At 40.3% G+C, this 16,282-nt stretch overlaps 1 protein-coding gene across 3 annotated transcripts in view; it reads left to right on the top strand.

The window, feature by feature from the left end:
* SPTBN1 (spectrin beta, non-erythrocytic 1) overlaps nucleotides 1–16,282 on the top strand; it is a 222,708-nt gene that overhangs the window by 125,187 nt on the left and 81,239 nt on the right. For all 3 annotated transcript variants that reach the window (XM_038394320.2, XM_038394321.2, XM_038394322.2), the window contains one exon: nucleotides 14,141–14,292. In XM_038394320.2, coding sequence (XP_038250248.1) covers nucleotides 14,141–14,292 — 152 coding nt within the window. The remainder of the gene's footprint in view (nucleotides 1–14,140; nucleotides 14,293–16,282) is intronic.

The raw sequence follows: 16,282 nt of genomic DNA, 5'->3' as shown, positions 1-16,282 counted from the left end.
CCCTGATTTGTGGGTGTGCATCAGATGTTGAGCACACACAGAACACAGACGTGCACTTTTGAAAATATATATGCCTTCAGACTGTAGGAAGTCTATCAGCCTATTTCATTTTTAATTTTTCAGCTACTATATGGACTGAATTTTCTTTTTACTCTGAGAGTCTGTATTCATGTCTATGTGTATATATATGAATTATGGATTCAGTTCAGCAAAGTATTTAAGTACATGCCTGACTTTAGTCCCATGAGTTCAATGGGACTGTTCACTTACTTATGTAGATGTGTGCGTAAGTACAATACCGTCCTGAACTGGGGGTTAAATGATTTATATATGTTATATACCATGAATGCACCATTAATAATGAGTAATCAAACACCCAACTTTTGGAATTTCCTGAGTTTTTATGATTGCACCAAGAACATTAATTAAGCTGCATTGTATATCTTATGGTATATATTTATAACAAAATAATACACTAAGGTTTATATTTGAAAACAGATCTAGAATATGCTACATATATGCCACATAGCCAAGGCAGCGTTGTTGGAATAACCCTCCCTTTGGGAATTTCCTGAGTTTTGAGTTTTCTTTATTCTCTTTATATTGTATTAATATTAGGTTTTGGCATTTAATTTCCCTGCTTTTTTTTTTAAATACATAAAGAAAAGGGGAATGAAAAAAGAAATCTGAAGGTATATGTGAGTCGATGAGCTTGGTAGACAATTTGAACTGGAGTTATCATTCTCACTAATTCTGCTTTCCGTAAGTGAGTTCCTTGATATAGAGATTTTCAACCTGTGAAGTTTATAAACTCCATCACCAGACTACAGTATCCTTAATCAGAGCCCCCTTAACAATTCATTTTACAAAGGTTAGAAAAGTTTAAGTATGCATGCATGAAAATACCTACTGGTATTTTCAATCTTTGAAACTTTATAATTATTGAAACCAATTTCCTTCAAATTTGCCTTGCCTTTTATATCTCAGTGAGATCTATAGAACAAGTCAAGTTTGGGTACTAGAAATTTCAGCCTCTCTCTTCAGCCACTTTGGAGTTAATTATCTGAGCAAAGACATTTCTTACCGGAAAAGGCTATCCTCCAAACCACCCCCCCCTCCCGGTGCATAACTCTAAAGGTTGAAGTGAATTTGCTTAAAGGTCCCCACTCATCCTGCCAAAAAACAAACACACACAGATAAATAAATAAAATAAATAAATAAATAAAATTGCCTTTGGGCTGGGACCAAGCATGGAAATTTTCACACCAAAAGGAAAATTCTGAAGCGAGAGATTAGAATGAACGTTGAAACTCAACCTTAATTATACCCTGGAGAGCTTCTAGAGAAGATTCAAGGAGGTGATGTCTTTGAAATGAAGAAATTGTACATAAAGTTTTGATTAGCTGCGTCCTTTTTTATGGTTGAATTTTTGTGTACATTCTGACTGACTGACAGACGTTGATAGTGGGGTGTAATGTACAGTGGGGTTTAATTTTTTAATGCAGGTTTTTCTGGAGCATTTCTTAAACACACAGATTAAAGGGCTCAGTTCTGCAAGATGTGAGCTATGTAAATATTGGGACTAATGGGAGCTCTCTGTATGGCAGACTTGCAGAGCTGGGCTCATGTAGAAGACAGTTTTTCCTTTTAATGCTTCTTGTTAGTAATCTTTTTAGAAATAGCCTTATGTTCTAAATTATCCATAGATTCCTTCAGTTAGTACAAGTAACTTTTACTGTAACCTAGACATTTTTTATTGCCAATATTCATTCTGCTTTAATCAAGGGCAAGCTTAGGGGCCATTTTAACTCCAAACCATAGCACATAGAATCATAGAATATCAGGGTTGGAAGGGACCCCAGAAGGTCATCTAGTCCAACCCCCTGCTCAAAGCAGGACCAAGTCCCAGTTAAATCATCCCAGCCAGGGCTTTGTCAAGCCTGACCTTAAAAACCTCTAAGGAAGGAGATTCTACCACCTCCCTAGGTAACGCATTCCAGTGTTTCACCACCCTCTTAGTGAAAAAGTTTTTCCTAATATCCAATCTAAACCTCCCCCATTGCAACTTGAGACCATTACTCCTCGTTCTGTCATCTGCTACCATTGAGAACAGTCTAGAGCCATCCTCTTTGAAACCCCCTTTCAGGTAGTTGAAAGCAGCTATCAAATCCCCCCTCATTCTTCTCTTCTGCAGACTAAAGCTGCATATGCATGCTGATATCCAGCATTATTACCTGATTTGTTACTGCTTTTATTTGGCAATCTCACTGTACAGAACAGTATATTGCCATATACAATGTACCTTGTAATCATCAGAGGTAAATTATTCTGTGACCATGGAAACAGAATGAACTGAACAAAGCATGAGCAAGGTTATTAAATCAAACTATTAAACTGAAAATATTATTAACCCCCAATTAATGCAGTGGTTATTTAAATATATGGTTGTCAATTTAAAATATTTAATCTAACAGTACAAATATATAGTTTAACCGCAAATCATTATAAATTTAACTCCCAGATTTTATATTTTCAAAAGATTAAATGCATTCATGATTGAGTGTTAGCTTCTGTCTACCATGGCAGTGTGTTCCCACTTCCCTGCCTTAATGGTGAACATGAGGCTGCACTGAGTCAAAACACTCCTATCTCCTTTTCTCTATTCTAAATTATAATCCCAGTGAACAGTTGTGTACTTCATATTCCAGAGCGTCTTGACATGTACGATCTTGGAGCTCCAGAATGTGGAGCACTCCAGGTTACCCTATACACTAGTATGTACACACAGCTGAATCATAGAAATGGGCAGTTAGTTGCATCTAGGCCCAGTCGCAGACATGTCTGAGCCCTAAGTTCATCATTAAGGTAAGTAGGGAGTGGGGAAGCGGAACCAACAGTACTGCATCTGAGGAGGAAATGGAGAAGACTGAAGGAAAAGAAGTGGCATGGAGAGGAGGTCATAAATAATCTCCCCTACCCTCCAAAATTGAAAACTTCTTATCTTCCCTTCTCCAAACAACAAAGAGAAGTAGGTTTATTTTAAAAATACATTCGCTCTATTTGGTTTGCTAGACAGGAGGGAAATAACAGGTAGTAGTGGTATGGGTAAGGTAGTGCCATATCAGCTGCCTACCTAGGCTGTTCAGAGAACTAGCACTAGCCCCTAATGTCAGCCTTTAATCATCTAGTGTATGGGGAAAGATTTTTGTGAAAACCTTTTGGCCCATTCCTACACTGTGCCAGTAAAGAATGTTTCTGGAGGAAGCTACAAAGGCCACACAAGACTATGTGTAGTTCAGAACACTGCTGTAATCTTGGTCATTTTCATTCTTCCTTTGTGGGAGTTTCATAGACAATATCTTGGGACAAGTCAGTTATTTTCTGAGTTACCTTTTAAAAAGGTGATGTCTCTGACTTGATCACATTTACAATTTTTTCCCCAAGAGACTTAAACGCTCAGGACAAAATTGGTTGTGCTGAATTTGTGTATTTTAACAGCACTAAGATATTTTTATTCTATTAGTACGTGCAGATTTGTCTGAGCTATACACCGGACAGTAGCTCCTTTATTATTCTGCTCAGGCTATTCGTCTGTTATGTAAGGCTGTTCACTATAGGCGCCGATTTCCTGTGGGGTGCTCAACCCCCGCTCAGTCCCAGCCCCCGCTCCTACTCCATCCCTTTCCCCAAGGTCTCACCCCGGCCCCACCCCTTCCCACCCCATTCTGCCCCTCCCCCGCCTCTTCCTGCCCCTGCTCCTCCCCCAGTGCCTCCTGCATGCTGCTGAACAGCTAATTTTGGTGTGGTGAAGGAACGAAGGGAGGGGAGGAGAAGGAGCTGATTGGCAGGGCCTGCCAGCGGCGGGAGGTGCAGAAGGGGGGCAGTGGGGGGGGGAGGGCTGCTAGCGGGTGCTGAGCACCCACTATCTTTTCCCCTTGGGTGCTCCAGTCCCGATGCTGTTCATTTATATGTCCCTGTAGAATTTTTTTTCAGGATATAATTTCTGGAGCTAGGGAAAAATGTGACTAGGCCGTGTGCCTGTGCTTAACTTCAGTCATGTGAGTAGTCTCATTGAAGTCAATGGGACAGCTTATGTGCTTAAAGCTAAACACAGGCATACAGATTTGCAGGCGTGTCACCTAAGGTGTTAAATGGATTTAATTCTCCATTATGACAGTTGCATTTCAATGGATATTCTTCAATTTGTAAAAATAATTTAACTATGGTTTCCCATAATACAGAAGTCAGGTTGAATATCTGATTTGCATAGTTTAAATCAATCTAGTGAGGATAGGTCAAAGCCTCTTCCTCTCTGTAAACCTGCTATGCGATTTGTCCTCTTTAGAATAAAGATAGGCTGAGATTTTCTCTTTGTTTAGTCTTTTAACCCCAGATGGCTTTTATGTTACATTTATTGGAATGTGAGACCTCCCAGTGATTGTCACATATGGACATAGTCTAGTATGCTGCCTTTCTCAACCTTCTGGTGGCATCTTTTGATATTATAGCACCAAACAGCTATCAACCCTATGCAAAAATAACGACTATGAAAATACCTGTCCTCCCAAACTCTGAACTGCTTGGCTGACTACTTAACATGGTTTTATGCAACATTTTATCTTCTGGGCAAGGTTTAGCGACATCAAAGAGAAAATATCAGAACGGTTTTTACGGTGATAGCCTTGTGCAGCTGTTTTCCTTTTCTCATTTTAAGATATTTTAGGCAATCAAACTATATATATGATATATTGTTTATAACGTGTGTTGGGATGTAGGACTTAAACTCCCTCTGGTGCTTCCCAGTAAATGAGGAAGAATTGTGAAATACACAGTGTTGTTTTGAAGTTTGGGAACATTAAGCCATTGTGGTAAAGTAGGGGAGGCTCTAGAGGCTTGATCCTGCTCCAAATGGAAGTCAGTGGCCAAACACAATGTGAGCAGAATAATTTCTTACCTTTTTAATCTTTAATGGGTGAAGTTCAAACACATGTATGTAAAACCCTGGTTATAACACCCTTTTCTTCAGTGGAATTAATCCAATGCAACAAATTCATCTGTAGTCTGTTTTGTGTAATAAAATAACCCTTTTGAGTGCACTAGTTTTACATTGAAAACATCAGTTGGAGCCACTTGCCTGTGTTAAACTACCTGAGAGATTGAAGTAAAAATAAAGCAGATGGCCATTATTTTAGAAGTTCATCCAGCGTTATTAAATATGGCACATATATGAAATAATGTTCTCAGCTTTGGAATGCTCACTTTGACTTTATTGGGGATTTTGGCTTCCAGGTTAAATACCTTTCTTTATGCTTTTATCAGTCCATATTTTCAGTACCAACATCTTGTCAGCAGATGGAAAACCAGCTCAATGCTAGAAGACAAGAAACTTTGCTGTCCAGTTTTATTTGCCTTATTCTAAAAGGGAAATATGGATACAGTTTTAGAATGCAGTAACATTAGGAGGAGCTGTGTTTTTTGTGTTCATAATAGTGACCTTTTTCTATTAGTGTCTAGTAATCTTAGTTCCCACTTGATATTTTTTTCTCTCCTTTTGGTGGATTCTAAACATTTTAAATTAGTCTTCATTAGCATAACAGACATGATTTTAGTTTGAGTTAGTTTTATGTTTTAGAGCAAGTGATATTATGAGTTCATGAGTTTTATTCTCCCTGTGCTTGTAATAACAATAATCATATTTATCTGTATAGCACTGTCATGTGCTAGCAGCTTAGCAGGCATGTAAAAAGACAGTATCAGCCTGGAGGAGCTTACAGTCCAGGGCTCCTGATTGTCCCTGGTCCTTATGTAAGTGTATGAGTACAACAACACAAGGAGTCTCTACCAGCACCTTGTACGTTGCACACTAGGGCCTTCTAATGCTGGCCTTGCTCTTGCAACCACCTTGGGAGTTGCAAACCCGCTGCTACTCTGAAACCCCCAAGTTGAGAAACACTGATCTAGATTAGTTGAATATCCCCTAGAAGACCTCTGTGTACCCCAGGGGTACACGTACCCTTGATTGAGAATCCACTGTCCGAAAGGACACACTTTTGTTCCACCTTAGAATTATTGTACAGCACCTGCTGCTGCTGTTAAAGATACTGGGTGAGAGACTCACCCCTACTCTGGCCTCCTTGTGGCCTCGTAAAGGCACCCTACAAGCCCCAGTTCTAGCTGTAGGAAGATTACAAAGGAACTCTAGAAGTCAGGCATAAGACTGCCCACGAAGATCCCTTCACAGGTCCTGGTGTAGATGGTATGTTGTGGGGCAGGCCCAGAGCTGTGCAAGTTGTGCAGAGGGCCCCAGACCAGACCAGGATAGGGAAGTGCAGAGGTGGCTGAAAGCTGCATTATCTACCTTCCACCTGGGTTGCAAATTCTGGGCTGTGCCACTTAGAGATGCAGCACAGAATTTCACCCATTATATTTAACTGGCTCTTACAGTTATAAAGCAGTGAAAGCTGTAGATTGTCACAGTGAATATGTTTGTTTGTGTTTCTTCACAATAAAATCTGCACAGATTATAACAGAGTTGTCCAGATAACCAATCATAGTTTTCTCAGGCATCCTTCTTAATAGGAAGACCTTCAGGAATGGTTGGAATTTTTGAAATCATCTGTTGGCAGCTGAATTCCATATCTTTGCATCTGTGTAAAAACATTAGACCAGCGTAATATCCTGTATCCTGAAAAGCCGAGAATAGAGTGAACATTAGCCTGAGAAAGAAAGTTCTGTTTTCCTCTCTGCACTGTGGACCTGAATTCTTATGATTCTAAGAGTTCTGGGAAGCTGCTGTTGTTGAATATCGTAAGCAAAAGCCAGGAGCCTAAATTTGATCATTAAGACAGTGTATTTAATAGAGTTTGATGGGAAGAGCATACTGTCTATATTTCTTTACTGTACAGGAAAAAAAATATTTTTACGTTTCAGAAATTATATTCAGCTTGTAAAAAAATATTTAAATATAAAGAAGCTGTTGCATTTGCCATTAGGAAGGAAAACATGTCCTGCATTTACCCTGGTTGAAGTATTGCACAGGTCTACAACTGATTGTGTATAACATATACAATACACTGCTTATTACCTGGGCACAGCAGGGAAGACTTGAGATGAAGCTTCAGCCCTGTGTCTAAACATTATGTTCCGACAATACTGGTAGTCTAGATTGTAGGTTAAACACCCTGCAGCTAGTATTAGTCAGACACTTAATTCTTCTTTCATGGTTTCTTTTTCTGGTTTAATTAATTTCCTGCTCTTTTTTCCTATATCATTTGTGCTAATTTTAGAACCCTCCCTTTGCAGTTTATCAGATTGAGCACAGCATCTATTTCCAGCTAAGTGGTGGTTATACCTTCTAGGCATCAACTGTCAATACGATTTTGACTCCTAAATGCCTAAATCTCTTTTGAAAATTAGCTTTAGGAGCCTAAGTCTGTTAGGTGCTGCAACATTGAGTGCAGCAGCGTCTAAATACCTTGAAAAAGCTGGGTTTAAAGTTCTTCTGCTTGTGTTGGGCTGGGTACAGTGCTTGCTGAACAGATTTAAAACCCAATTTTAAATGGTTGGGGCTCAATCTGTTTAAACCAAGCTTTGGTCAATGTGGAAGAGGCAAACAATCTTTAAACTGAATTCAGAAACAATCTTCCAGTTCAGGTAGCGGTTTGCAGCCACAACATTTGATTACCTTTGTGCTAAAGGAACGGTGCTGATTAGGGATGTAAATAGCGGTTAAAAAGAGTAACTGTGTAACCGACTAAAAATTTATTGGTTACACGTTTAACTGGGGAACTAGGGGTGTGGAGGGTGCTGCAGCACCCCCATGTTTTATACGGCCCCCCAGCTGCCAGCCCCTGTGCCCGGGGATCCTCGCTGCCGGTCCCTGCTGCTGGTGTCCCAGCTGGGATTCATCTGCCGGCTGCGCACCCGGGGTCCCTCCTGGCTGCCACCCGCAGTGCGGCAGCGGAGTTTAACTGTTAACTGAAATCGATAAGACTGCTTATCCGTTAATCAGTTAACCAGTTAAACTTTTACATCATTAGTGCTGATATCACTGTTCTGCACATTGCGGGGAGGGCTGTGTATGTTTGTGCTTGTTGGCTGGATTTTCGTACTTCCCACTTCATATCCTGAGCCAAATTCTCCATTATACTGGTGCAAGCCCACTGAGTTCATTGAATTCAATAGGATGGCACTGGTGTAATCGACAGCAGAATATGGTTCCTGGATTTTTTATCCAGAATCCTACAATCCCTTTAATTTTAATGAGAATTGGGCATCCAGATTCCTTTAGCAGCTTTGAAAATCCCACCCTTAATATTTCAGAATGTTGCTAAAATTATAAAGGAAGAGTGTTTAAGGAAAGTTTATTACCTAACTCCTGTTTACTTACTAAACCAAGTCAGCCACAGTAAATCACAAGCACTAAGCATGAGCTGCAAGTCCACCTGCTAATCGTATTTATCAGAGGGGTTTCCGTCCAAAGGAAATTTCCTTCCTAATGTTGCCTCAAGATAAGTTGGAGTCTGTATTATCAATACAGCTGTTAAGAGCTACTTCCTTTTTCCTGCTGTGCATGTTTTGCATGATGCTCGTTTGTCTTTACCCCTGGGAAAAATGTTTTCACGAGCTAAAAGACACTGGCAGCTCCACCCATATCCTCTGGTTTCAATTAGATTGTTCAAAATCTAAAAATAACTCTTTAAAGATATGAAGGATATTTGTCAAAAGTGTCACATTTGTTAATGTAAACTTAAAAGGCATGAGTGACTATAAATGGTGCTTCCTTTCCCACTATTGATATTAAATACCCATAATTAATTATTAATGTATATTAATATATATACATATACGTTTTACTTTTGTATAATAGCATATACATGAATATAGCATCAATTAGTTATTTTCCATGCTTTGTTGCATTTTCTAAGGTGTAGGTGCAATTCCTGGATTAAAATAGATATGCAAATAAAATTGATGGTCTTTGTTTAATTCTATGCGTGTTTTAACTTAAAAGACCTGAATAAAAAATCTACTTGCAGTTTATCAGTTTGAAGCTGATGGTGAAATCAGTTGCAAAAATCTGCCATCGTTGTGAAATGCCAAGCAGAAATAGTCAGTAGAGGTTTTAAGACTACATGCCACACCCCATTCAAATAAACTTATCAACCGTTTTAATCTTGTTTTCTAGTTCCATATATAAAAACATGTATAAAGTATATATATATTATATACAGTACTACAGGGGTTATACATAATGTGATGGTAAAAACGCCTGCAGTCTAACTCTGGTGGTTGCACTGTTGCTACTATCAATGGAGAATTACAGAGCTGAATTTTTCCAGGATAGCTGCACCCAGTGAGAGAGACAGAATGCCCTGGGGTGGGTAAGGAAAGTGGGAGTCCAGAAAGGGCTGCAGAGCTGCATTCCTGGGTATCTTTTATTGTCTATTTGCCAGCTCTCCTGAAGAGCTGGCAGTCAGTGGCATTCCACAAGGCGGTGTGGGAGCTTGGCTATTTACTATCAAGCAGGGCTTTCTCAATGCAGGCAAGTGGATGCATTCGGCCAGTCAGTAATTTGACTTTCCCAATGGCAAGTTCGTTTTTCCATCCTTACTGGTCAATCATAGTGGGCAGTAAGAAAGACAGAAACACCCCTTCTCTCAGCCCACAAATCCAGATATGGATTATAACAAATAACTGGAATGTACAGGGATTGGAGAGACATAAGATTTAGAGCATGAAAATTAGAGAGAAAGAGATTTCATGTCTGAAAACATCACAGGTGCAGTAACTAGAATTTGTATTGCCTCCATTTCTATCTTTAAGTTAGTGTAAACACGGGGGAGAGAAGGAAGGAACCACCGGGGTGGGAGGAAAAGGGGTGAAAACAAGACAAAGGAGGGTGGAGAAACAAAAAATCAGAAACAACCCATGCCAATGCAAAGGAAATAATGGAAATCACAAAAGACAAGACAGAGAGAGTGAATAGGTAGAAGGAGGGGAGCAGCAACTGTACTGGGACATGACTGGAAGGGGGAGACAGTGTGAGAGGAGCAGCCAGCTACTGATCTGTCAGAGGAGTGGTAGGGCCTCCAGGGTGAAAAGGATGGAAGTCACTGCTTAAGGAAACAGAGGTGACTTCCAGGGGATGGATTAACTGAAATACATTGTTGTTTAACCCACACAGCTGTTTTCCTTCCTCAGACAATGGGCCAGATCATCATCAGCTGTAAAGTACTAGAGCTCGGTTGAAGTTAACACAGGTTTATGCTAGCCGAGTATCTGGCCCAATGTATCACATATTTTTTCATATAACGTCCATATTCTGTTTTACCTTTCCCTGATTAGTCCATATGTTTGGCCCCTCAATTGCCACCTGCTAAAACAACATGGTATCCTCTGGTTTGCTTTTGCCACCAATTACGTTTAATCTGCACCCTAAGGAGGACTGGAGAATGGCTGATAATAATGTGTTTATTTTAATAGATTCCATTACAGATAACTTAGTAACTAGATTTCACAGCTTTCTTGAAGCTATAATGCTTTGAACATCCGAACTATAAGTCTGTACCAGTATCTATCTATCTATAGAGTAAATATAACAGACATCTCTTAATGTTGCATTGCTATATAGAAAATACAGTAGTTAAATAAATATACATTATGTAGTGTTCTTGGACACATCTGGATCACAATGAGTTTTTATGCAAGCTTTATGGTGAAGGGAGAAGTGATAATTGTTGGAAATTTTTTAATAGATGTAAAATGTTGCTAGTTCTTTAACTGTTTTCTGTGACTCACTAGTTAAAAGGAATCATTCTTGATTTGACGCATGAATTAGCAGACATGCAACTGTGCAGATAAAGCATTCTAAGGAATTCACTACAAATAGTTCTGAACAGCATGTTTAAGGTTACTAGAGAGTATATTTAAATTATTATTTGGATAGACTAGTATTTCCACTAGCCAGATATGATGGGTTTTTTCCTTTGGGTGCAAGATTGAGCAAACTGTGCTATTATGCTGCTGGAAATGAGGAGCAGCTTGAGTATGGGAGGCTGTATCTTTTGACTCTATTTTTGGTTTTGTAGTATTGCTTTGCTAGAAAAGAGTCTGTGCTTTCTAATGAAGTGGCCCACATCCTGTTCACGCTGCTTATTAACAGTATATATCTTGGCTTTGTATTGCTGACGTTGTGATGTTGTAATAATAATTAGAAGGTATGCATCCGATGAAGTGAGCTGTAGCTCACGAAAGCTTATGCTCAAATAAATGTTAGTCTCTAAAGTGCCACAAGTACTCCTTTTCTTTTTGCAGATACAGACTAACACAGCTGCTACTCTGAAACCTGTCAGAATGAAATATGTGGTCACAAAGCATTGAGCATTTTGTGGGGAAAAGTTACAACACAATCAGGAGTAGATAGCTCAGTGGGGCAAAGGTCTGCAGCATGTAATAAACTAGGGTTGGTTCCTGTCGGTATCAGAAAGCAAGCCTCAGTTACTACGAACTTCCTGTTGTGTTGCCATGTTATTGTAACACTGTACTTCACAAAGAGAGAACACTGCAAACTGTACCACAGGGTGTCAGGCTGTTGAAAATTATTGTATTGGTGTAATATAAACACCTTTGAGGGTCAGTTCCAATGCATTAGCCCTCGTACAAGGTACTGCAAGAATAAATTCAGAAATACATGGGAGGCACTGAGATGTTGTAGTGACGGGTCATATAAGTAAATAAATATCTACAGTCATTTAGCGACTGATAGCGCTCTCTCTCCTTTTCAGATTCCTTCTTCCTGTTTCCTTCCCTACCACCACCCCCTTGTCACTATTGCTATTTATTTCTTTACTTTCTGTGTTCTTACCCCTAGGCTTTAGTTTTCTTCTCCTCTTTCCTCCTTTCCCATTCTGCCACAATCAGTTCCTGTAGTCCAGCAGAATATAGTAAAACTAGCTATGAATGTGCCAGATTCATGCACCTGTCCATGCTAAAGAAGCATTGTCTATAGGAAAGCAGGCACATTGCTCCTCCTGGGAAATTCCAAAAGGCCAGGGAGCATGGGAGACATCAGACAGATTCAGTTCTGCGTGAAAATGTAACCCTCCTACATTCCAAAAGCATTTCATATATCTAAAATAATGTGTTCAGAGTTCTTTGGGTGCCTAAAATTAGGTTTCTAAGTCAAAGTGGCCTGATTTCCAGAAGCACTGAGTACCCACAGATTCCAATGAAGTCAATGAGAGTTTAAGATGGTCAGTGCCTTTGAAATCAGGCCTCTTATTTAGGTGCCTAAATGTGGATTTAAGAACCTAACTTTGGACACTTAAGTTTGAAAAGTTGGGCCTATCACTCTTCCAGAATCCAGTGAAATCACTGGGTTTCTTTTCATAGTGTAAGGCCTGATAAATAAGGTCCTGATCCAAAGTCCACTGAAGTCAGTTAAGACCCTGAGTGACCAAATGATGCACCTTTTTCTGGCTAAAAGTCGTTTGATACTCAGCAGACTACTACTTAAGAGTTTCTGAATTAACGTAGTCTATAGGTAGCATACACGTTAAATGAACTATGAATTTTGCCAACGGTTATCTGTACAAACAGTTATGAAAGTGTGTGGTATGAATATGTCGAAAAAATCTGTTTTTCTGTGGCTTTATGTAAATCCAGGCCAACTTCACTCTTGTAGTTCTGGAACAATTCATCCGGCTTTTACATAAATAGTTGTGTAAATCTTTGAATCCTAAAATAAATACTGTTATGAGGGGAAAGGAATAAAATAAGTGAGAGGCATTGGACCAAATTCGGCTCTCGCACCAAGATTAATCCTGAGTAACTCCATGGATTTCAATAAAATTACTCTGAATTTACACCAGTATAATCAAGAGCAGAAGTTGGACAATTATCTTAAAAGCTGCAAGATAACCAAGATTAACAAAGCACAGGAAAGTCTGATAATTCACAGACACTTTTTAGGTCAGAGGCGGGCAAACTTTTTGGCCTGAGGGCCACATCTGGTTTCTGAAATTGTATGGATGGCCACTTAGGGGAGGCTGTGCCTCCACAAACAGCCAGGTGTGGCCTGGCCTCCGCCCCCATCTGACCCCTCCCCCCCGCTTCTCGCACCCTGACGGCCCCCCGGGACTCCTGCCTCATCCAAACTCCCTGTTCCCTGACACCCCCTGCCCCATCCACACCCCCCCGGTCCCCTGACTACCCCCTGACTGCCCCCCGCTGCCCCATCCAACCCCTCCTCTCATTCCGGACTGCCCCCCCGGGACCCCTGCCCCATCCACACCCCCCCGGTCCCCTGACGGCCCCCAGAACCCCTGCCCCCACTGCCCCCCGCCGCCCCATCCAACACCCCCCTCCTTCCTGATGCCCCCCCCCCCCCACCGGGACCCCTGCTCCCATTTAACCCCATCCTCTGACTGCCCCAACCCCTATCCACATCCCCCGCCCCTGGACCACCACCCAGAACTCCCCTGCCCTCTATCCAAACCCCCTGCCCCCTTACCGCGCTGCCTAAGGCACCGGTGGCTGGTGATGCTATAGCCATGCTGCCCAGAGCACCAGGACAGGCAGCTGCGCCGCCCGGCTGGAGCTAGCCAAGCCAGTGGGTCAGGCCGCGGCTCTGCAACTGCTCTGCCTGGCAAGAGCTCAGAGCCCCACCACCCAGAGCATTGCGCCGGCGGTGCAGTGAGCTGAGGCTGCAGGGAAGGGAGAACAGCAGGTGAGGGGCCAGGGACTAGCCTCTTGGGCCAGGAGCTCAAAAGCCACGCAGGAGGGTCCCAGAGGCTGTAGTTTGCCCACCTCTGCTTTAGGTTATTCTTTTACAAGTCACCTATTCATGTCTTAAGAAACAGGTTCTGCTGCCAAATCCTGAAGTCCATGCTCCAGATTTACTTCTCAAACATTGCTGAGGCAAAATTGCCAATGAAATCAGTTCTGACTTCATCAGAAAATACTATAAAATAAGAAAGTTGGATTTTCTGTGAAATGTCCTGATTAAATAACTCCTCTGGAGACACTAGCAAGCCTCTTTATTTGAATATATTGAAACATTGATTTGAATATCATCATCTTATGTCTGTGCATAAGGTTTGGTTTACTTAGAATAATCCTGTATTATTTCTTTGCCTAGATGAACGAGAGGCAGTTCAGAAGAAGACTTTCACAAAGTGGGTTAATTCACATTTGGCACGCGTATCATGTAGAATTACAGATTTATACACTGATCTTCGTGATGGACGGATGCTTATCAAACTGCTGGAAGTTCTTTCAGGAGAAAGACTTGTAAGTGTCTATATCTTCATATTCTTTTTGTCATCTCTTCATTAAAACCATGGGTGAAATCCTGTCTTCATTGAAGTCAGAGGCAAAATTCCCATTAATGTCAATGGGGCCAGGATTTCACCCCATATTTTTAAGAAACCTCTTCCTATCAATTTTTAAAAATTGTATTTAACACAAGTAAGGGCTTGATTTAGTTCTCATTGAAGTGTCTTTCTATTGTCTTCAGTAGGAGTTAGAACTTTTAGAGCCTCATCTATCATGTGAGGTACTGAGCAACCTCAACTCTCATTGGAATCAATGAAGGCTCTGAAAGGTGCTCAGCACCTTGCAGGCTGTGGCTGTCTTTGATTAGGGGGCTATGCCACATGAACTAGAATCCTCTGGGTGACACTTTTTCCTCAGGTATGTATGTATGTGAGCAGTTCTCATTCTCATCAACAGGAAATGAGTGTCAGTATCTGAGGGAAGATATTGATCCTGTGGACTGGGTGTAATAAAACTCCAGTGGTAAGAAGTGGTGCTGTATGACTATTGGAAGTGTATTTTGGGGAATGGTGGGGTACTAGTTTTCCCACACAGATCATTTAATGATGTCCCTGCTCTTAAAACAACCTTATCAAAAGAATACGGGTCTTCAGCTGTGATCCAAGGCTACATGAGGATGCAACTGTGTAATCAAGTGTCTTCAACTGGTCTTATTAATGGAAGCCATATGGATTAAGACCCTGCATAGTAAATTGGGGTTAAGACCCTGCATAGTAAATTGGACATATGCTCCACAGTGCTGTGTTAGTACAGCAAAACTTGATATAGGGATTTCCAAATATTGTTTTGATTATATAAACTCTGAGATGCACATAAATACCCTGTTCTGATATTCTATACTAGAAGTTAAATATACTTAGTATGGGTGTATATTATATTTTGCTCAAAATAAATTCCTTTATGCTGAATAATTTATTTTAGTATGGTATTTAGTATTTGATGTACTCTCTGCAAACAAAAACAATGAGGAGTCCTTGTGACACCTTAGAGACTAACAAATGGATTTGGGCATAAGCTTTCGTGGGCTAGAACCCACTTCATTGATGAAGTGGGTTCTAGCCCACGAAAGCTTATGCCCTGAATGAGATCACTGCAAACAGTGCTTATTCCGATACTGTATTCAATTATATTGTTGTTGCTGAGATCAGAGTTGGTCTTTATTGTAAAATTTAGACTATTTCGGATATCAAGTCTGCAAACTGTTCAACACAGTTTCACCCCTTAATTTCAGTTTAATTATTTGCTCTGAAGTCAATTTTGATGCCACATATTACTTTATCTATGGGGAAACTCAGACCAGCTATGCAGCTTCCTCCGTGTGATTTTTTTTTTTTCTCACCAAGATTTGAAAAATGGATGTTTTATTCAAATAGAACATATGCAGTTATATTGGGAGTAATGGTGCCAAGCCAGCAGCATTCTCCTAGTGAGAATGTTACATCTGTGGTTACATCACCATTAAAATAGCATAGTAGTGGTTTGCAACACTATGACAAATTCTTATTTTAGTATTGTTATCTCAGCTTTAGAATGTGAGTACAGCAACCTTTATTTAAACAGCACATTCTAGCATGCCTTCCACTGCAAACATGGATATAGATAAGATAATTCACGAAACCTTGAAACAGTTACGCACAATGAAGAGTATATTATTTTGATCATCTTATGTGGCTTACTTGCTGAAATTCTGTTGCTCTTTGTAATTACCTTTATTTTTTATTTGTTATTCACTGGCACAGTGTGTTTAGTGCTACATAAGACACAGATATCAAGACAATCTCTGCTCAAAAAAACTTACCATTTAGAGAGCAAACCCAGAAAGTTAGGACAACTGGGATAACTAGAGACAGAAGCGATCTTATATATGTTGTTTTTAAATTGTAAATACAATTAATATATTCATTCAGTAAAATATATAATAACCTTACACTTGTGTTACAAATTG

This window comes from Dermochelys coriacea, chromosome 3 (assembly GCF_009764565.3).
Source record: "Dermochelys coriacea isolate rDerCor1 chromosome 3, rDerCor1.pri.v4, whole genome shotgun sequence".
NCBI lineage: Eukaryota > Metazoa > Chordata > Testudines > Dermochelyidae > Dermochelys > Dermochelys coriacea.
Note: the sequence above shows the minus strand (reverse complement) of the source record. Positions and strands in the feature narration are given on the sequence as shown.